Source organism: Rhinatrema bivittatum, chromosome 12 (genome assembly GCF_901001135.1).
Source record: "Rhinatrema bivittatum chromosome 12, aRhiBiv1.1, whole genome shotgun sequence".
Taxonomy (NCBI): Eukaryota; Metazoa; Chordata; class Amphibia; order Gymnophiona; family Rhinatrematidae; genus Rhinatrema; species Rhinatrema bivittatum.
This window is the reverse complement of record NC_042626.1, coordinates 23,006,774-23,029,550: the sequence shown is the minus strand read 5'-3', so window position 1 is coordinate 23,029,550 and position 22,777 is coordinate 23,006,774. Positions and strand designations below refer to the sequence as shown.

General features: G+C 47.7%; 1 protein-coding gene across 1 annotated transcript in view; it reads right to left on the bottom strand.

The window, feature by feature from the left end:
• DSCAML1 (DS cell adhesion molecule like 1) overlaps positions 1 to 22,777 on the bottom strand; it is a 233,064-nt gene that overhangs the window by 77,398 nt on the left and 132,889 nt on the right. Inside the window, 5 exon segments of the mRNA XM_029573333.1 lie at positions 7,107 to 7,379; positions 11,821 to 12,117; positions 12,856 to 13,131; positions 15,598 to 15,876; positions 17,341 to 17,487. Of these exon segments, the coding sequence (XP_029429193.1) occupies positions 7,107 to 7,379; positions 11,821 to 12,117; positions 12,856 to 13,131; positions 15,598 to 15,876; positions 17,341 to 17,487 (1,272 nt within the window).

The following is a 22,777-nucleotide window of genomic DNA, read 5'->3' as shown; positions in this document are numbered from 1 at the left end:
GGGCATTTATTCTGTAGCTCCTCATTTCCTTTGCTCTCTTATTTCTCCCTGTACCTCAGCTTATGAACTCCACTCATCTATCAAGGAAAAATTGGTTCTCACCTGCTAATTTTCTTTCCTTGAGTTCTACCAGACCAGTTTAATAGGTTTTTCTCCCCTTACAGTAGATGGAGTCAGAGAAAAAAAGCTTCACTGTATCAACTATTTAAGTTCCCTTCTACTGGGAGGGATCCTGAAAGACCTGCTCTCAAATCGCCTGCTCCAAAAGCCACCGCTTCTGGCTTGGAAAAAGAATACACAGAAGCCCAAGTTGCTGTCTTACAGACATCTTGCAGCAATACCAGCTGACACTCAGCACACGAAGTTCCCTGACATCTAGTTGAGTGGCCCTGTGGCAAAATCTCACCAGCATGAGGCCCAGAGGGGAAGAACCAATACTGCAAAGAAGGGAGCAGTGTACGGGAGCTACCGCCAAAAGTAAGTAGGGTGCGGGTGCATGACCAAAGGTTTGCTTAGGGTGCCAAATACTTTTGCACTGGCCCGGCCTTTGATCCTCCGGCACCGCTCAATCCTTATAAATACATGCAGAAGCAATAGTCTCTTTAATCCATCTAGTAATAGACTGATCACTGAACACAAAGAAGTGGTCTGACCTTCAAAAGGCATTAGTCACCTTCAAATACCTCAGGAGAGCGCTATGAACATCCAGAACATATAGCTCCTTAGACTGATCTCCAGAAACTGACTTTCTGAATGATGGTAACTCTATAGACTATTCCAAATGAAAAGGAGATATTATCTTGGGCAAAAAGGATGGTACTGGACAAACTGAGACGCCATCCTCAGAAATTTTGAGAAATGGATTTCTACACAACACAGCGTGCAACTATGAAATATGCCTTGCAACCAGAAAGACTCTCTTAAAAGTAAGATCCTTCAAAGATGCCTTTCTGATGGGTTTGAAAGGACATGTACACAAAGCCTTTACAACTAAACTGAGATTCCACAGAGGAGCCAATTTCCTAATCAGAGAACGAAAATATCTCACACCTTTCAAAAACCTTACCACATCTGGGTGCACAGTCAAGGAATAACTCTGCCTCTAAAACAAAGAGCAGCTATTTGAACCTCAAACACGAAAATCCACTCTTCCATATGCCAAGCCTCGAATACCTTCTAAATACAGACATCGGCTACAGAAATTAAATTCTTTTTGGCTTGTAACCAGATCACCTCCTCCAAATATCCTTTGCCTCTTGACCTCCTTTTGAGAGCAAACCACAAGATAAAAAGTGACCCACTTGATCTGAGCAAATTGGACCTTGGTGTAGCAGAGCCTCTGCGCTGAGTTTTGGCAAATCTGCAAACCAAAGGCACCTGGGCCACTCCAAGGCTACAAGAATAACTCGACCCTGATGCCTTTCTCTAGTAATAAAAAAAAACATTCAGAAAGATACTTCCCTGAAAGTTGTCTTCAAGTGACAGAGCAGAGGAATCACCAGAGAGGACAGGAGATGAAGGGAAATGATGAAAGCAGCACCACTGACTGTCAGTCCCCCCCATCAGCACACGAAGCACCACTGATCCCCTGCTCGCCCAGGAGGATAGGCTATGCATACCCGTCCACTCCTGGCAGCAATTTGTCCAAAAGATCATCCAACTGTAAGTTTGACACCTCTATCATCTGCTGGAGACAGAGAAATAGTGAGGAACTGCAGGTGGCGACAGGACCTTAATTAGTTGATACAGCGAAGCTTTTATTCTCTGTCTCTTCTGGTAGGGGTTGGAAAAAAAAAACCTATTTGTCTGGACTGGTCTGGGGGACGATAAGAAAGTTCTCTTATCCATGCCTTTCTCCTCCTTCACCTCTGTGCTTTCCACTTTCTTGCACCAGATACCTGGAATAGACTTCCTGAATCGATGCACCATGCTTCCAACTCTGGCCTTATTGAAATCCAGTCCAGAAACCCACCTTTCTGGGAGTGCTTTTAAATCTTAACCCCTGGTTCAACTGATCATACCCCTTGTTGGTTTTAACCCTTTCCCATAGAAAATTAAACTTCTGAGTCTCTTAGTTTTCCTTTTGGTCTGTCTTAAATAAACTATAAGCTCTTATGAGGAAGGGCTGCCTCTTAAGTGTACATCCTAATTGTATCTCGCTCATATGTCTAGTAGCGCTATCAAAATAAGAAGGAGTAAACCCACCAGAAGGAACTGTGCCTAGTATCAGGCTGCAGGAGAATCCCACACACACGTCCATATCACATTCAATAAGATTTCCCCACTGACAGCAGGTCATTCATCCACAGCTGATGTACAGAACGGGCAAGGGCAGTGCAAGCTCCTCCCCAACCCGACCCCATCTCTCTCAGCCAGTGCCCGCTTCACAAATACACAGCCAGATACAAAGAGACGCTCTCTCTCCTAGCCCTGTACCGAGCACCACCTACAAAGAATAAGCAGTTACTAAAAGCCCTCACTTTCAGCCATGAAAACTCCCAGCTGCTACATTTGGGTAACAGAGACTCAGAGAGTTAAAGCGGTTTACAGAGGCTCACAGCGGAGCAGGGATTAGAACCTCAAGTCTGGGGAAAGCTTCATCCTAAGTTCCTACCTCTGAAATAAATTATTCTCTTCTCAACGCTGACAGACAGAGTACAAACTAATATTGCCAACGCAGCTTTCCTTAATGGAGAACTGAATTCAGACCAGGGTAGAAATAAAGTGTGAACGATGACACCTGAGTAGTAATCAGCAGCATATAAAATATCTCCCCACCCCACCCCCCGACCTGAGAAGTCGTCTTTCTGCAACAGCGAACACCAATAACCTACTTTCAGGCCGATACTGTAAAGTGCGCTCAGCTGAGTGCACGGTTTTAACTCGCTGCTGGACGCGCATCCACTACCCCTTATACAATAAGGGGCTCAGCGCATGCAAATGCTTGTTGATGAGGCTATTAGTAATTCACCCCAGATAACATAAACAAATGTGCGCCCGATCCGCACATTTTGTACTCAGAAATTAGCGCCTGCCCAAGGGAAGGCGCTAATTACTGAGCGGCGACTCAATATCCTAGCGATATTAAGTCAGAGGAAACAAAAATGTTTAAAAAAAAATTTTTTTTTAAAAATGTGCAGGCAGTTCAAGTTAGGAAAACGGATGCTCAATTTTACCAGCGTCCATTTTCCCAACCTGTGACTGTCAGCGGGTTCGGAAAACGGACGCTCATAAAATTGAGCTTCTGTTTTCTGAACCCACTGACAGCCATCTCTCCTGGGTTTCCGAGGCTAAGGAGGCACTAGGGACACACTATTGTCCCTAGCACCTCCTTTTTAGCTCGACCCCAGGACCCGTTTTCCCATGCACTTTACAGTATCGGCCTGTGAGTTAGGGGGAGCTCTCTGGAGAAACAGCACTCTCCAGTATGGAGGCAGATAGCTAGGTGGACAACCAATGAAAGAATACTCATAAGACCCACGCTCTTAAACACGTCACCCTCACAGGACCAAGATTTGAACTTAACTTTCAAGTGGACCCAGAATCTGCCTCCATGCTCCCTTCACCTGATCTTCATGGGGTGCTCCATGAAGTTAGCAAGTAGAACATTTAAAACAAATTGGAGAAAATTATTTTTCACTCAATGCACAATTAAGCTTTGGAATTCATTGCCAGAGGATGTGGTTAAGGAAGTTAGTGTAGCTGGGTTTAAAAAAGGTTTGAATAAGTTCCTGGAGAAGTCCATAAACTATTAATCAATAGAGAATAGCCACTGCTTGTTGCTGGCATTAGTAGCATGGGATCAATTTAATGTTTGGGTACTTGCCAGGTACTTGTGACTTGATTGGCCACTGTTGGAAACAGGATACTGGGCTTGATGGACCCTTGTTTTGACCCAGTATGGCATATCTTATGTTCTTATGTAGCTCTAGTAACACAAATACATGCAGTACACACGCACATACAATACATAAGAGAATAAAAACAACACACACACACACACACAGATGCAGTCACAAGCAACATAGAGAAAAGCAGAGACACAAATACCAACTCAGGCACACAAACACGCATGCAGCCTCTCAGACTATAAACCCAATCTCCGCACAGCAGCGGATGGAAAAGCATCAACTCCAATTCATTAGGACTCATTGCTCCCTGAACGTGTGAAATAATTGATGCACTGTTAGGTACTTTTAAGATGTTCTAGGAGCTTTGAAGACAGAGTGGATTATTTTTTAAAAGCTCGTACACATAGCAAATCACTGAATGAAGGTAATGCAAGCAAAGGTTATAGTCAGTTTAAGCAATGGTATTTACATAGCTCCAGCCACTGCCTGAGTGAGGGGAAATAAGACCAGGGAGGAGAGGGGGCTGGAGACAAGGGGAGAGAATGAAATGAGGCAGGAGAAAGGTGTGTGTGTGTGTGGGGGGGGGGGGGGGGGGGGAAGAAAGGATGGCATATGAGATTTAGATGGGGTGGGGGGGGGGGGAGGGCTGGGGTACCAAGGGTGCCAGGGATCCTCCAGCAATTCTGCAGGGATTGGTGCTGGCTTCATTCAGTTGCTTACAGGCAGATCCCCAGTTTCCTGCAGAGCTCGGCAATGGGACTCTTCTTCAGAAATGATGTGGACCATTTGCATAGATTTGCATATCATATTATGCAAATGTTCCATTTTACTTTATGAAAATAAAAGTTGTATTCTAACACTTCCTAAGCAACGGGATAATTCATTTTGTCCTTTATGTTTGTATTTATTTATTTATTTATTTGAGGGGAAAAGGGATTTTAGTGTTAAGTGCTGGCAAGGGAGGAGGGGGAATAGATGGAGAAGGGATCTCAGGGCATAGAGGCAGGGGATTAGGAGATAGAGGGGTAACGGAGGGGATGGGAAGACTGAGGATACGGGGAATTAGGAGGAAAGGGAAGAGCAGACAGATGAAGGCGGAGGAGGAGGGGGGATTCCTGGATCAGGGAAGGAGAGAGCATGGATGCACACTCACACTCCTCCTCCTGATGCCGGTCCCGTCACACGCACACTCCCAATGATTCCTTCATTCACACTCAGACTCCACTCACTCATCCCCAGACCCTCTGAAATATCCCACACCTCTTCCAATGCTTTCCCTCACAGCCACTGCGCCCCTTCTATCCTCTCACTCACACTTCCTATCCAGTTACCATACTTACCTCACACACACACATTTCTCCCCCCCAACTCACAGATGTGATCTTGGAGTAGTGGCTGGCCTGAAATCCGAAGACAATCAGGCCGATGTAATACAGCGTGCTCAGCCCAGCGCACTGCTTAACCTGTGCTTGGACGCCCGTCCGCAAAACCTTATGCTATAAGGGGATTAAGCGCGTCCAAAACGCGCTTCCACCCCCCCAGGAAGCTAATAGCACTCATCACGTGCAAATTCATGTTGATGAGGCAATTAGCTATTCTCCCCCAATACAAGGCTGTTGATTTTTGAGCAGCCCACACAGTGTAGAGAAAAACAGGAAAAAAAATGCTTTTCTGTACTTTCTCCGACTTAATATCATGGTGATGTTCTTATGTACACGCATAACCTAAAAAAAAAAAGGGTCGTCTGAAAAACTGAGCGTCCGTTTTCCTGACCCGCTGTCAGCCACCTCTCTCCTGGGCACCCACTGCCGGGGGGGCGCTAGGGGCGCACAATTTCCCTTAGTGCCTCCTTTTCACAACGGCAGCCAATTTAAATATTAAATCGGGCGCCCCGGAGAGGCGGATCGGCGCGTGTTGGGAGGGCGTTTTCCCCCTGCCGATATTGCATCGGCCTGTATGTGAGGGACTGCAGGCCGAAGAGTGAGCCAGCAGGAGCTCTGCCCCAGGCCCCCCCCCCCCCGGTGTCCCCCCCCCCCTCCTGGCATCCCTATGGAAGCAGAACCTGAATGGTGGCTCAGCCCATGCCCGGCCTGAGCCCAGGATCTGCTGCTGCAGATCCTGGGCTCAGGCTTCGGACTCAGCACTTCTTCAAGAAGGGGAGGGGGGGGGGGGAGGGCAGGGGCAGTGTTGGGTGGTGGAGAGAGGAGGGCTGGCTGTATACATTTTGGAAAGCTGACAACCCTGGCTTCAGTCCTGCCCTCCTATTTCCTGCAGTGGCTCTGGATTCTGCAGTAAGGGCACAGAATTGCAGGATATCGGGGGGCGCTGCTTACGTAGTAAATGAGGAACCAGTATCTGCTGTGCTGTTCTAGGACGGGCAACACTGAGTTTACAGAGGAACCAACAGACCCAACAGGAGCTCAGAGCCGTGATTCCCACCCCTGTCCTGGAGGCACACCTAATCCAGTCGGGTTTTCAGGATTGCCACAATGGGAATGCAGGGGGACCCAGTGTATGCAAATCCCTCTAATGAATATTCATTATAGGTATCTTGAAAACCTGTTTAGGTGTGCCTCCAGGAGAGGGTTGGGAAAGACGATTAGAGTGAGTGAAAAAGGGGCGAAAGACTGAGGCAACATTGACTTTGGAGGTCATGGCCCTCTTTCAAATTATATTGTTGCAGCTCGAAGCAATCCTTCTGACATCGTCCTGTTAGTTACATGAGGAAGAGGCCTCATTGGGTCCTATTTTGTGAACTATTTTATTGCCTTCTCACCGGGCAGCAGTGTATTCAAATTTTCAGTTATGAGATCTCTTTCAAAATCAAGCAGAAATTCTCACTGAGCTTAATTTTCCCCTGCCTCCTTACGTGGCAATACTTTACTATATACAGACAGCCTACAATTCCTGGTTTCTCCAGAAGACATAGAAAGACAGCACCCACCTACAGCTTTCCCCTAGTTAGGGAGGAATATTCTAAAATCACACTACAGAGGCCTCAAACCAGCTCTGCAGAGAATAAACTAGAAGGTGTAAAAGGCACTAGTGGTCTCTATCTTCTGAGCCTCTCTTTGTCCCCCAAGTCTGTGGCCCTGGAAGCAGTTGTGCATGCATGTGTGCACACACACTTTTTCCTGTATCCCGGAAAGCCTGTCTGTGCGCGCCTTCGCACCTCTCTCTGTGCCCCTGTGGGTGCGCACTTGTGTCCACGTCCCTATCTCTCTGCTGCTGCTGTGCTGGCTTAGGCTCCGCTACCTGTCACAGTGACGTGCACACTCTGGCTTATTGAGAGCTGAGGCTGTATGAGGACACTGCACAGGTACTCTCCCTCGTCCATCCGCTTCTGAACATCCAGCAGCTTCAGGGTCCCATTCTCGAAGACCACCTGCCGGTGATTGTCGGGGAGCACCAGCGAGTCCTTGTACCACTTGATGGAGTAATAGGGATATCCAATCACACGGCAATGGATAAAGGCATCTCTGCCGGCCACCGCCGTGATATTCTTCATGGTTCGGATGCTGGGAGAGCCTACAGGGGGGGAAAAAAAAAAAGACAGAGAGAGGCACGTTAGGTGAACTCGGGCAAGTTGCTCATAGTCGAGAATAAGATTACACATGCAGAAAAGCTTGAAGGGAGACAGAGCGCCTAGTGCTTCTGTGCTATGGGTCCATTGCAATTATATTAAACACACTGCACAGGGCTCAGCTATACTGCACACACATTGCACTGGATCCGCATAAGGCCCAGCAACACTGCTTAGGGTCTAACTGCACAGCACAAACACAGTGCACAACGTCTAACTACACTGCACAGGGCCTGACTATGCTTCACACACACTGAACATGGTCTAATTACATGACACACACTGCACAGGTTCTAATTGCATAAGGCCCAACATTGCATACACTCTGAACAGGGTCCGACCTTACTGCATATGATCCAACTGCTGAACGGCACATCTTCTTGTGTCCCTCCAAAGTCATATCTCGTTCCCATAATGACCACATTTCAATGTCTGTGACGTGGCCTCAGCACGCTCCTGGCACCATCTATGGGTCATCGCCAAGCAGTGAGCAACCAAATGATGTTGCATGGTCTGTCTCTCACCTTGATCACAGGTCTCAGGACTGGTAGAGTATCTCCATTTTACCATGCCAACACTTGACCTGCTGACTTGGGTATGGAGGTGACTTAGAGGCACCCAAGGTGGTCCATTCCTCCTCTGATCCTTCAAGGATACCCATGCTAAATCACAGTGGTAAGATCTCCTAAGTCATGCCCACATCTCCTCACAAGTAGTCCTACTGTAGGTGTGCTATTAATTACTTCTGTTGTCGTGAGGAAGTTCCTGACCAACTTCAGTTGTTTTTTCATTGCAGAGTGTGCGACTGTGCTAAGGGTGTCTAGTGACCTCTCTTTGCTGCTTCCTTTCTGTTTGGTTGGCCACGACTTTTCAGATGGCGCTATTCCAGTGAGGATATACAAGCTGTTGAGATTAGATGGTTTAAGGCAACTGTCATTCAGCACCAGGTCTATATTTGTTGCATGGGTAGTGTGTGTTCCCATACCAAGTAAGCAAGGGAGCGATGGATGGGATGGGAAGACTGAGGGTACGGGGAATTGGGAGGGGAGGAAACGGGACGAGGCAAGGAAAGAAGAGCAGATCTGATCGTAGCTGGGTTGCCTTTTTCACTTTGAGTTTGCAAGTCTCCAAGTGTTTGAAGTGCTGACCTCAACATATTATGTCTACTTGGATCTTGAAGGAAAGGGCGTGGCCAGGCTCTCGCAAGGACTGGGCAAGAGGAACCTGGGTGCTAAACCGGGAGGGATCTGGGAGAGCTGCCAGGCAGCTTGTGAGCACCTGAGCCTGAAAATGAGGCGGGGCCATTGAAAGCAATCCTTGCCTGGGGCACCGTTTTGTCTAGTGACTGCCCTGATCCAGATTCACTCTTAAGGAAAGCTGTGCAAGTTCGTGGCTGGTCGTTTGTGCAGGCCTCAGGCGGCAGAGGATGACAACGCAGCCTGAAAAGTTATCGCTGTCACCACGATCAGTGCAGGATGGGGGGAAAATCAAAAGTCGGGGGGGGGGGGGGGGGGGGGGGGGGGGGGGGAGAGAGGGAGTTGTACCGCTGGAAAGCTGCTGCCTCTGAGACCGGGCTTGGCCTGTTTCCTGCAGAGATTCTGTGCTAAGCAGCCAGTGGCACAGGAAAGCCTTAGATTTTGCGGGCCCTTCTCGTGGTCGCGGAATTGCAGGAGACTGGGTCCAGTGTTAAAGGAGCCCGAGGTCATGAAGCAGGCTCGGTTTGTTTGCTTCTGCTCCGGTTTCCCACCAATTCTCCAACACCGTTGGTAAGGGTGGTAATTCTCGGTTGTTATTAAGACTGTTAAAGTTCATTTATTTATTCATTCGATAATATTAATGGCCTGCCTGTCCACCATTCTAGGTGGGTTACAAACTACAGTCATAAAAAATTAATATTAAACAATCATCACAAATGAAACCAGCCAATAAAAGGTCAACCAGGGGGCTCATTCACGAAGCTGCGGGAAAAATACCATGGGAGTCATAAAGCTGCAGTAAATGACCCTGCCGCTGTATTTTTCCCCCGCAGGAAAATGCCACAGGGTCAAATGCCATGGGAGCACGATGGAGGCCCGGGGACTGTGGGGCTGCCATTGCTTATAAAGGTTGCTCAGCTATGAGTAAACCCCTCAAAGTAACATAAAAACCCCAGGGGTCTGCATAAACCTCCTATCCTACCCCCACCACCCCTGAAGACAGCTGTTGAAAATGAAAAAAAACCCCCAAAAAACTCTTTTTACATGTCTGTGCAAGCTCTGCTCCCAACCCCCATCCCCTCCCGTTTACTCAAAAAATCCAGCCCGAAGGCCAGGACCCTCATCCCTCCCGAAGAATAATTTCCTCAGTGGTCCAATAGGGACCTTGAGCGACTCCGAGGCTCTGGACCTAACCTCCCAACACCTTTTTTTCCAAAATTCACATCCTGAGGCTGGGACCCTCGTTCCCCCCACCACAGCCCAACCCTGGTTCTCCCCAACTCACCAAAACGTCCCTGGGTAGTTGAGTGGGAGGCCAGAGTGCCATCCAACCTTTGCCCCTGTCACATGATAGGATCAAAGGCCGATCAGCACAATTCTGGAAAATGCTACTACTAGACCCATAGCCTAGGAGGCGCTCTGGGCCTACACTTGATCACAGGGACATTTTGGTGAGTTTTGGGGGGTCCGGGATTGGGGGGGGGGGAAATCCTGACCTCAGGATGTGAATTTTGGAGGGGAGAAGTTGGGAGTTGGGATCAGAGCCTAGAGGTACTCTGGGCCTCCAATGGTTCACCAGGGAGATTATCCGCACAGTAAATGGCCTCACGGGGCTTTGTGAATGAGCCCTAAGGTAACAATAATAGTTTTGTTTAGACGCGTTGTTGATTTTTATTGGGTGATTGTAGTCTGAGGTGATTGAAATTGCTCCAGTTTTTACATTTAGAATCTCCATTTCATTATTATCAGTTACTGATGTTGCCTCAGTAGGCAAGTCAGATTTTACAAAGGACTGCAGTGTCACAGTGTTCATGCGATCTTTCAATCACCAGCTTCATACCAGGGGTTTGTGGCTGCTTTGCTAGTTGGCCCTGTGTGTGTCTCTTGCCAACACAACACCTGACACTTGTTTTTAGTGCATATTTTGGTGAATGGATGTCAACTGACAGAAGGAAGACCCTTGAGGTCGGCAGGTTTAATTGTCAATGCTGGACCTTAAAAGATCTCACTTTTGTGATGACCCTGACGTCTGTGTTGGTCTTCAGGCATCTTTAGTTGGAGAGTGGTGTTAACAAGAAACGTTCCTCCTAAGCCCATGGCATGGATACTCCTGCATCTTGCCCAATTACACTGCACACACATTGCACAGAGCCTAACATTGCAATTACACTGCACACTGCTTAATGATTAGCTACGCTTCTATTATGCTAATTTATGGATAACCCATCATGCTGGAATCTTTCACATACAGTAAAAATACCTTGTCTGAATTCTGTACCTAAAAAAAACCTGAATTGAAAGTAAGGATCTAGCAATGAACCAAGAGCACTTACAGCACCTGTTGCTTGGCACTGGCCATGTGTGACCTCTAGAAATACCCTCTGGGCCAGTCAAAACACTGACGCCATAGTCAGCATAGGGACAACCACCCTTATCCATTCCCCCCCCCCCTCATGTGTCCCAGGCTGCTCCAAGGGTTATTCCCACATTTCACAGTTTACAAATGAAGAAAAACTCAAGTTACAACAGGTTTCAAACAATACTTATCAGGATATTAGTGTCCATAAGAGAGCAGGAAAAGGAAGAGTAGATGGAATTGAGAGATGTTAGAGATACTTTATCATTAAAAATGACAGTCACTTTGAGAGGGACAGAGAGTGGGAGTTTCCAGACAGAACAGCTGGGGGGGGGGGGGGGGGAAACCTGACACGGCCATAGATCTCCATCCACCGCACTACAAACCGCATCTCCAACTCTTAGACAAAGTCAACATAGTCCTTGGTCAAATATTCTCTTAACTTCATCATCCTTGTTCATATCCCAGATTATCTGAGCCCTATCCAGTCAGGCAGCCTGCGACCTCAAGAAAAGTTCATTGTTTACAAACTACGCTGGAGGTTGGTTGACCTTACATTCAGTCTGAACCAGTGTCAGATGCAGTGAGGAGGGCTCCCTCGGTCTGTGCTGGTGTCAGATACAGTGAAAGGGGTTCCTCCAGTCTGTGCTGGTGTCAGATACAGGGATAAGGGTTTCCCTAATTCTGTGCTTGGTTATTTCACTTATGCCAAGCGAGTGAGATAAGATCTTACTTAGAGGGAACAGGGGGCTGGCAGGGTGCAGGGGGATGGGAGTTGTACAAGAAAGGAAGTGAATCAACCCCTCCTCTGATATTTAAAAGTAGGACAGGCACCTCTTACGTTTATTCGGGCTTGGTATTCGGCACTTCCAACGGAGTTTCTGGCGGCACAGCGGTACACCCCTCCATCTCGGATTTGCGGGCTGCTGACATTCAGGTGGCTGATGGTGGTGCCGTCGGATATGGTGTACTGACTGTTCCGGTGCCCGCTGTCCCTCTGCGTTGGCTCCTCGTCCAGGGTCCAGATGATGGTCGGTGGAGGAGCGCCTTTGGCCGCGCACATCAGGGAGAACTCCTCGCCGGGGTTCACCACTTTCTCGCTGAAGGAGGAGATGATGCGAGGCGTGCCATCTGTGGGGATGTAGGGTGGCGGGGAGGGGAGGAGCGGGGAGACAAGGACACTCACATCAGCATTGCCTGAACATGGGGGACACAGGGGCATGGTGTCCGTCAACACTGCCTGCTCCCCAGCGCAGGTAATAGACAGATGCGTCCAAGGCTCCCTCTCTTCCTTCCTGCTTTCCAGAAACTGATGTGTAGGACTGTGCCCCTGTGAGATGATCTCTCCCAGACTCAAGTGGTGAACAAAACTCTAAGGGTCTTGGTGGGAGAAGGACAAGAAGACTAATATCCCCCTGGCATTTGGGATGGGGGAAAGATTTTGAATTAAATTTGAGGGAACTGCGATTTCAATTTTCCAAGGCAGAGCTGGCTGCAAGCTGATCCAGGTATGAATCAGCCTTATTCAGTCCACACCACTGCTCCACTACTGGGAGCGTAGCGGGTTGTACACTGAAGGTTATTCCTGCTTTTATCATTCCCCCATGGCTTTCTTCTGCCAACCCACATGGATCATAGCTTGCAGAGGCATGGAAAGAGGCTGCACCACAGTCACTGAGGCCTTGCAATAAAGCTTTCCAAGAGAAAGATAACTGCTACAATTGACTCCCAAAGACTCAATATCATCACACCCCCCCCCCCATTATAAAGCACTATCTGACTATAGCATTCTGATTCCATAACAGTCCCATGGGTAAGGCTGATGTCGAAGGGATGCGACGATGCTTGCAGGCACAGGCCTCTACTTACCCTCCAGTGCTATGATGGAGAAGTCCTGTTCGGTCTGCGTCTTCCGGGTGGCGAAGCACTGATAGGCCCCGGAGTGGCTTTTCTGGGCAGCAGTGATAAGCAGGGTCTCGTTGCTGGCCCCCTGGATGGAGATGTAGCCATCCGGCACCACCAGCTCTGTGTCGCGATACCAGTGAACGATGTATTCTGGTGAGCCAGTGATGGCGCAGGACAGGATCACCGTGCTGCCAATCCCAGTCTTAAGCTTCTTTGGTGTGAGGGTGACCTGCAGAGGATCTGTCCATTTTAAAAATAAAGAATGTTAACCCTTTTCTCTCCCTGCCAACAACCAACAGCCAAGCCTGGATTTATGCACGGGACCTACTTACGCCTGTGTCTAGGGCAACAAATGTCTTGCCCCCCCCCCTTACCCTGCCAATCCACAAACCTGCTCTGAACTTCTGAAGGTGGCCTCAACCGCAAACCTCAGCTCCGGCGGCCAATCCCCAAGGCGGGGCGAGTGCGGGGACTAAGCTTGCGGCTCACAGACCCCCAAACCCAGTGCATGGGAGCCTAGAAAAGGGGCAAAACCTGTGAGCGCGGATCTTAATCCCCCACATTCGCTGACCTAGGTTCGGGGGTGGTGGGCAGCTCAGATGTTTGCCAGGGTAGGGTAGCGGTAGGTCACGGCAATGAATTGGCGCCTAGGGGCGGTGGCGGATGAAAGCCATCCCCGCTGGCAGCCATGGAAGAGCCACCTGCAGACATCATCGCGCCGATTCGGAATGCTGTGCTGACCGCCGCGCCACCAACCAAGTGACTGGAGAGAGAGAGAGAGACACCGGGCTCCGGCTGCAAAGATCCCTGGATTCTTTCACCTGCAGGAACATTTTCAGACAAACCTATCTGGCTGAAAAATTCTCCTCTCTCAAGCCAGTGCTGGGTGAGATTTAAGGCTGCGGTTCCGTCGCCTGGTTTTGACTGTTTAAACACAGCCGGTTACCCAGGAAAACCAGTGCTAGAGTGGTTAAGTTGCAAACCTGGTCCAGGAATGCTCCCGGAAGTCACCTTTTTTTTTTTTTTTTTCTGGGCAAATTTCTGCAAGTTGGGGCGAGGGAGGGGATGGGGAGATGTTTTCCACTAGTGAGGTTTTAACCAGCCAACTCCTGTACTTAGTTGGCCTCAACCTTTTGCAATGGATCACCTGTGCTTAAATTTAACAAAAACCGGTAGGACCCCCCCCCCACGCCCACCCCCACCTCTCTCTTAGCAGCACCTTCCACTCCCTGGCGGCTGGAACCTACCCCTTGCTCCCCACAGCCGAACGAGTCAATACAATAAATGAATACTTCCAAATATAAGTATCGGGGGAGGGGTGGGGGCATGAGCTCTCGAGTATCCACTCATATCCCCCTCCCCCCCCTTCTCCTCTCTCCAGCCCAGTCTCTCGTTATCCTGCCCCTTGGGCTGTCTGAACAAAAGCCTGAGAGATGGTCCTGTGGCCCGGGCACCCGTGCAAGGCTCCCGTTTCCTCTTTGCACTTCCCTGACCGCAGAGAAATGTCAGCACTAAAAACAAACAAATAAATAAATAAAAAGCAGCCGGCAGCCTCTCTCTCTCTCACCGCCCCACCATCCTCACACCCCCACCTCACTTGCATCCCTCCTTGCGGACAGCCCTGCCATGCACTCACAGGGAGCACCGTCGTGGCAGGAATTCCTCCCTCTCCCCCCCAGCCGAGATGTGCTTATCCTTACCTCGGAACACAGGAGACACATGACTGGGGCTTCAACCCCTCCTCTCCCCCCTCCCCCACCAATTCTCTGCTTCCATGTGAACTAGAGGCAGGGCACTTGGCTTTTTAGGATTTCTGTTTTTTGTGTGTTGGGGGATGACATTTCCGAGCCTTCCCCGTCAATAGCCCAACAGCCTGATTTAATACTATCCCATCATTTATGTAAATAAACCAACGTTAATTATGCTCAAGTCATCAGGAGGTCGGCTCCTTGCCTCCCTCCTATATTCCATTGTATATAGTAATTTATCTTCGTTCTCCCTCTCTTTTTTCCTACTCCCAGTTAAGGCATCCTTGTTATAATGTAACTTTATGCTCCTTTAAATTGTATCATGTTGATTGCTTGGTTACAGTTACTGCTTAGTTCGATGTAAACCGAGTTGATTTGATTTGTATCAAGAAAGTCGGTATATAAAAGCCTTAATAAATAAATAAAATGTCCCCATCAGGCGCTACAGCGTACATTGCGATGTAAAGAAATGGATGTTTGTGTTTATCAGCCTGCTTGATGGTTACAAGTACAGAGATTTTTAATTTTAGGAGGTTTCTTCTCTGTCTTTAACCCTTTATTCTTCATTTACTTATTTTATATTCTGCTTTTCAGCACTTCACAGTGGATTGCATTCAGGTACTAAGGTTATTTCTCTGTCCCCAGAGGGCTCACAATCCAAGGTTGTACCTGAGGCAACAGAGGGTAGAGTGACTTGCCCAAGGTCACAAGGGGTGGCAGTGGGATTTGAACCCTGATCTCCCTGGGTCAAAGCCCACTGCTCTAACCACTAGGCAGCTACTCCACTCCAAAATAAATAAAGAAATAAAACGATTTTTCATTGACCTTACATGGAACGTCATTTAGATTCAGGGAGGCTGATTTCTGTCAGTGTAGCTGAGACCTAGAGGTGAACAAGTTTCTACAAAATAACCTCCACTGACCTTTATACCTCAAGGAGATGACCGCAATTTCTTACCGAAGACCGTGAGCATGCCGGTGGCCTCTGCTAACCCAAAGTTGTTGGTGACCTCACAGATGTAGGTGCCACTATCTTCCACGCGCAATTCGCTGATCGTCAGCCCGGTGCTTCGCTTCGTCCACCTGCTGTCCGAGGGCACTGGACGACCATCCTTAATCCAGCGGCTGGCCAGGTTTGGATACCCAGAGGCAATGCATGGAAGCTCCACGGTTAGTCCTACCATAACTTCCTGGCTCTGGAAGCCATCCAGGATGGTGGGAATGGACTCTGTAGGGTCTGATGCAAAGCAGAATATCAACACCGAGGGACATGAATGAATAAAAGCTTCCACAGAAAACCTGAATTCATAGTTCCATTGCCCTGTGCTCTGAATCTGGCACACTACTGTGTGATTCTCCTATGGCAGCGCCCTGGGTATGGCACACTAGCGTGCGGTATTCCTGTATGAATTCCACTCTACAGCGTGGCATTGGAAAGGCTCTGGATTTTGGCACACTGTAGGGTAGAATTACTGTGCTAATAGTTAAGTTACAGTAACTCCAGTAATACTACCTATTAATTAATTTATGTATATATTTTGGTTTTTTGTTCTAACTTGGGGCCTAGTTGGGACTGTGCTTTGAAAACCTGTATTCAGGAAGCATCTGTGAGAGCTTTCCTCTGCATTAAGTTGAAGTAGGGTCTATGACCCCTCGTTTGAGCTGCGGGAATATGGTTACTTCCTGAAAAGAGGTTTTTTTTTTGTGGGAATTGAGAATTAATTTATTATTTAGTTTTTATTTTTTGATGTGCGAGTGTGGATGTGTGATTGGATAGGGTATTTCTTATGGTTTATGTTTTGTTCTGTCCGACTATATTTATATGGTGTACTTTATGTTCGAGGTATAAGAAAATTATTTCTAGAAGGAAATGTATGTACGAAAATGTAACTGTAGTTTTGATAAAATTATTCTACAAATTGTTTATAATAAAGGAAAGTTTTGTTGAAACATATACATTAGGATTTGTTTGAAATTGGTGCTGTAGTTTCCCTTCTGTACTGATTAAGTGGTTATGGCCTCCCCAGAGCTGCCTAGTGACCCCCATTCCTGGAAGGAGGCTTTTGACTTGTCCTGGCTTCTTTGACATCCCCCTCCTGATGCATTCTGGGACCCAGAGTACTCAATTCAAATGAAAGAAGCAGAACTACAAATCCCACAAGGTACCTAACCAGGATGGAGATAAATACTGAAATGCCAGCTCTGCATGGAAACACAAGAATAATAATGGGTGAATTAATTACTTCAACCGGGAGGCAACTGTGATGGAGTTACCACAGTTGGCCACAGTTACCATAACACAATCAAATCTGAGACAGTCACGCCACACATAAGCAAGCAATGCAATTTGTTGCTGGAGGGTGTGGTCAAAAAGGATTTGATAAGTTTCTGGAGGGAAAAAAAAAAAAAGACCATAAACCGTTAACAGCTGTTGATCCTTTCTACATAGGGTTTTCCAGAACTGCTCCCTTGAGAGGATCATGAAATTTGATCTACGTTTTGGGACTGGACACAATCGGAAGAGACAGGATGCCGGGTTTGGAACGACCTCTAGTCTGACCCAGCACGGAACGTCTTATGTTGTTATGCAAACCCAGGATGGGCTCCCCCCCCAAAAAAAGAAAACAAAACAGTCTGTGGCCAGAACCCAGGACCCATGCAACGGCAGCGGTGGAAGCCCGGATTCTGGCCCTGCTCTCACCTGACACCGAGAGCCGGGCACCGTTGCTCTGTCGCGTCTCCCCGCTGTATTTGTGTTTGGTGATGCATCGATACGTAGACAAGGCATCTTCCTTCTGCACGTCCAGGATGTACAACCCTCCAGAAAAAGTAATAAAAAATCTATTTTCTGGAAAAAGAAAGGCAGAGAGGCTCTGGTTAGCTGACAAGCACCGGCAGGGGAAACGGAACAGAACCTTTACAGAGCAAAGTGGCGGGAAACGTCTTCTCTCGTGCACAGCCCCAGAGAGCTCCCCCCACCTCGTGCAAGTTCTTCTGCCCATGGTTTCACTGTTTATTATTCATTTATTAAACAACAAACAAACAAACAAGGTAGTCGCGCCTATAACAACAAGTCACGCTAAGAGGGTTACAACTCAAAGCCAGCCTGTCTTGAACAGATGGTATGCTCCAAGGAGCAGGGACTGTGTCCAGTGTGTGTCTGTGTAGCGCTGCGTACCTTTGGTATGTGCTGTATAAACCATGACAAGAACAACCACAACAACATGCACAAATCAAGAAGAAACAGCACTCACACACAGTTTTCTGGACTCCAGCATCCTGGGAAACATTTATTTCACATTCACCTTGCAGACTTGATGAAAAGGGACAGCTCTGAGCAGTAGCCGGAGGACACTACCAGCTGCCTCCAAATCCTCAGGACAGCCGATCCAGTCCTGGATTTTGTCTCACCAAATGCTGGAAATTATAGTCTTGCATTTCCTTGGGAGCATGCAGAGGGGGTAAAACCAGTCCTGGATCAGCCTGTCCTGGGAAACTGGAGCTGGCTGGGTGCCAGCTGTTGCTCTTTTCTTACAATTGGCCAACATGTCATCATTCAGCACTGAAGAGCCCATAAAGGGACAGAACTTAAGCTGGGTCACTGCAGAAGGATGGTACTAGGAGGGGTGGGGTGGAGCAGAGCATGGGATTCGGCAGAAGCAGAACTTGCAAGGTTCTGAGTTTTGGATCATGCGATGACGTTATAGTTTTCTGGCCCATCTCATACAGCACACAGACACGCAGCCCACAGCAAAACACGCATGTGAACAAGCGCAGGTGGAAAGGTGACAGCAGGTCTGTACCTGACTGCTCCCAGCAAACCAGCCCCAGCCCTGTAATGGCTATAGCAGGACACCACAGAGGGTTGGCTTCCATGGGAACAGGCAGTGGTTCTGCTCGGTGGGGCTGATTGGTCTCGGTTTTCTGCATGTATAATTCTGGAAGCATTTTCGTGAAGGCTGCATTCCCTCCTGCAGCAAGAAAAGAGGAGGAGCTAGGGGAAGAGTAGCAGAAAAGAGGAGGAGCTAGGGGAAGAGTAGCAGAAAAGAGGAGGAGCTAGGGGAAGAGTGGCAGAATCAGCATGAATTCTGTTTTGGTAGGAGGTGAGGGGGAAGCTTTGGAAACACCCCTTATGCATGTCTGAGGAGCACGAAATTCTGGTCAAGCCTCAGAGAAAGGAAACTGGGGCGAGAGAGAGGCGAAAACCAGCAAGAGGAAGTGAAAACAGCAAACTGCTGGCAAAAGAGCTAAAGATCCTGTCCGAGGGTCAGAGGTGACCCTTCCTCAGCCTCTGCAGAAAGGTGAGAGATGCCTCAACCGAAAGGTTTTAATGCACCTACTGGACATTCTGTATCGATTACTTTAGGCGTTAGCTGGGGAAGTAATTCTACTAATTGCATTTCATCAAGGGGTTAAAAAGCTGCCTCTCTACAGGCAGGAGAGCACTTCTTCTGCAACAGAGGATCAGAAGAGGGACAGGCCCAGGACAGACTGTGTCTTTGAATGGTGCAAATATGAAGTTCAAATCTAGCCAAGTAAACCTGGGACTTCAGAAAACAAATCTGACAAAACACCCCAATTGGTGACCTACAGTAAGTAAATTCAAGAGAAATATGCCCAGTTATAAAGCAGAACTCTTCAGAGACTGCCTCTTCCTTAATCTGTCACCTCCCGGCACTTTTTACCTGCGGGGTTTGCACTAATATGTGGCAGTTTTGCTTTGGATTACTGCCCCAGGAAATGGTACCTGTAGAGATTTGCACCTGGTTTCTGTGGGTACTTTTTCCAAGCAAAACTATGCTTGCCCTTGCCTCCACCCCTGCCTGCAGGAATGCCTCCCAGCTATGTAGGAAAATTTACACTGCACATAATTTTACTCACACCGAGGGCGAGCAAAACTCAGGGAGCCCAGGTCCGAGCACGAAACACTGGGTTACCTGAGGAAAGGTCTTCAAATACTGCTGGAAAGAGGGGAGGTCAGGGACTAGAGGGGAAGGCGAGAGACCAGACGCGGAGTGAAAAAAAAAAAAAAAAAAAAAGACACAGAGAGTGGTCAGAGAGCACAAACACAGAAAGAGAGTGACCAGAGTAACTGCAAAGTGGTGGAAAAGATCAGAGAAGAAAATCTCTGAAAAAGAAGGAAATTAGCAACCTATAAACAAAAGATCCCAGCAAATCAACCCCCTGCAGGATATTAATGCCTCCTGCTGTGCCGGAGTCCATTTCGGAGACTGAGAAACCACAGCGCCTGGCAATTCTGTATGAAAAGTGACAATCCATACAGATCAGCAGTTAAGTGCGCGCACAAGCCCACGCCATAGACAAGAGGCGGCCCATGGGACGAGGGGGACAGGCTCCACGTGCCCTGTCCTCACATACACCCAAGAGAGGGTGAGGTGCCTACAGAGCCAGGGCTGGTGCAGCGCTGTGTGCATCCTGGAGCATAGTAAAGGGAATCACCAGGCCCCGCACTCCAGGCCACTACCCGATCTTCTCTGCTGTTTTATTCTAATAGACTTTGTTCCCCTTTCATGCTATTTCTCTCTATTGTCCTGCCCAAAGCTCTTCTGCTTGCACTCTGCTTCTTCATAATAAGACTAAAAATTCCACCAAAGTGGAAGCCTGAACTACGGGATCGTTCCTCCCCTTCCATTTTAATTACTCTGGATATCACTTTGGCAACACATGTAAAACTGCCATGCCATTCAAGTCATTCCTCCCATCACTGATCCTCTACCCCATGACGGAGTCTCGTTCTATCCTCCCCTCGCTGACCTCATGAGCTGCCAAGGAAGATCAGGGGATAAGACATTAATGGGGACTGAAGCAGAGTTAGAGCCCTCGCCGCTGAGTCACCCAGACAAAAGGGAATCTTGCAGCCACCCTGCCAGTGATCTGCCTTGGCTGGAGCCCAGTTAGAGGGGTTGCCGAGAAGTCAGGGACAGTGCTTAGTGCTCTGCATTCTGTAGCCAGGCTCCAACTGAGACTTCCTTTCCTGAACAGGTGACCTGCAGCAACCTGCAAGTAGCTCTGTGTTATCATCGATTTGCCTTCAGTCCTCAAGTTAGTTACTTTACTCTGCCTTTCAATATAAAATCAAGGCAATTAACAATACAAAAAAGAAAAGTATAATATATATAGATAAATATATAATATAAAAATTTGGCATATAAAAAACATCAAACATAGAAACGACGGCAGAAGAAGACCAAACGGCCCATCCAGTCTGCCCAGCAAGCTACGCACTTTATCCATTTTTTCCCCTTTTTTTTTTCTCTCCCACCTGTTACAACATATAAAATTTGACATTTACGAAATAAACTCCCTCAGAGATTAAACTAAAATATAGAAATTTTCTCCATTCTAAAATCAATTCTAAAGCTCAACAATCTCAAAACATAAATGAAAATTAATCACTGCAGAATATTAGCAGCAAGCATCAATACTGAGATGTTTGTGGAAACCACTGAGTCTTTAGACCCTTCCTAAATTTTGAAAAATGTGGCTCTGAACTTAGCTTAAAAGGTAATGAATTCCAGAGTATTGGGGCCTGATATCAAAATGTTGGACACTGAGTTAGTTGATGTGATCCTTATTTCAGACACCAATTTGGAACCCTCCAATCCTGCCACCCTACTATCACCAGTGTCAGGGCAAAAGGGCTCTGACTAGCCTTGAACCAGTGGAGGGCTGGGAGGGGAGGCTGGAGCTTTGCTGGTGAGTCACTGATAGACTGAAACAGAGTAAGTCAAAGGGGCTTGTTGGCAGTATACAGCCTGGACCTGCAACCCTGCTCCTGAGGGCCGGACTGGTCCTCAGGGGTCTCTTAAAAAAAAAAAGGTGCAATTCGAGAGCTAGAGGGTCAGCCTAATCTAATCCAGAAAGCCTGCCTTGCTTTGTGTCCATGAGACGTTGAACTTGAACGTGAGTGGTGCCTCTGAAGGAAGGGAACCTGGATCCTGCTTGTTTTGCTGTGGCATGGCATGCTCACAAACCAATATGTTGTACCCTGCCTTGGGTGAAGTTCTTATTCAGAAAGGCAGGTAACAAATACAACTAATAGATACTTAAAATAAGTGTGGCTTATACTTGCAGGGGCCCCCAACCTGACCCTAGCCAGCTGTAACCCTGCTTCTGGGCCTCGGCTCTTCCATCAGCCCTTACCAAGCACAGGATTATCAGAGACAGCTTGCTGCTAATGCCAGCCCCATGCATCTTTCACTCTATGCTGGACTCCGCCTGGGAGTACTGCCCCCTGTTGGGCAGGGATCTGACATGGCGTCTTATGCATGCTTCCCATCAAGGACCTCGCATGGTGCGATGGAGTTTCCCTCATTCCTCTGCTCATTGAACATATTGTATGTGCACGCTTAGGTGTGTTTGTGCTGTCTATTTGTGAAGCTCAGTAACTCAAAGGAAAAAAAAGACAGTTAAACTTCAAAGTTTAAAAAACGGGATCATAAACATCTAAACTTTAGATGGTCCGATTTTTCTAGAATCTTTCCATATTTGAGGGGCAGTTCATGTCCCAGTCCTAACCAATTTCATAACTGAAAGATATGGAGAAGGCAGCAAGGCCTTTTCTGGGCTGATCTCAAGACTCTGGACAAGGCAAAATGGAATAGGCGATCCATTAAATATGTCGGCCTTAACCCATTCATAGCCCTAAAAAATTTAAAATGAATTTGCAAACTTATTGGGAATCAATGTAGATCTCGGAGTATTGGGGCGTCTTGCTCTCTGGCTCTACCAACATAACTACTCCATACACAGTATTGTGTACTAGCTGTAACTTATCAATTATCATCTACGGCAACCCTAAGCACAACCCGCTGGAGTAGTCTAGAGAGGCAAAGGGAACCACACGCATTACTGTTTTCAGCTGTTTCAGTTTCACGTGTCCCAAATACGGTCATAACTGGCGAACAAGATGAAGTTTTGCGAAGGTGTTCCAGGAACTGTTAATATGCGAATGTCCATTTTCAAGGCAGACCGTATACCTACCTGCCAAGTTACGTACTCAAGTCTTCAATTTAAGGATCATACTATCTGATTCTGGTAAAGGATTAAAATCCCGCGCTCCTGAATTACTCCATCTTGTCAGATACTGGTTTAGAGCCTCAACCGTCCCTGAGGGA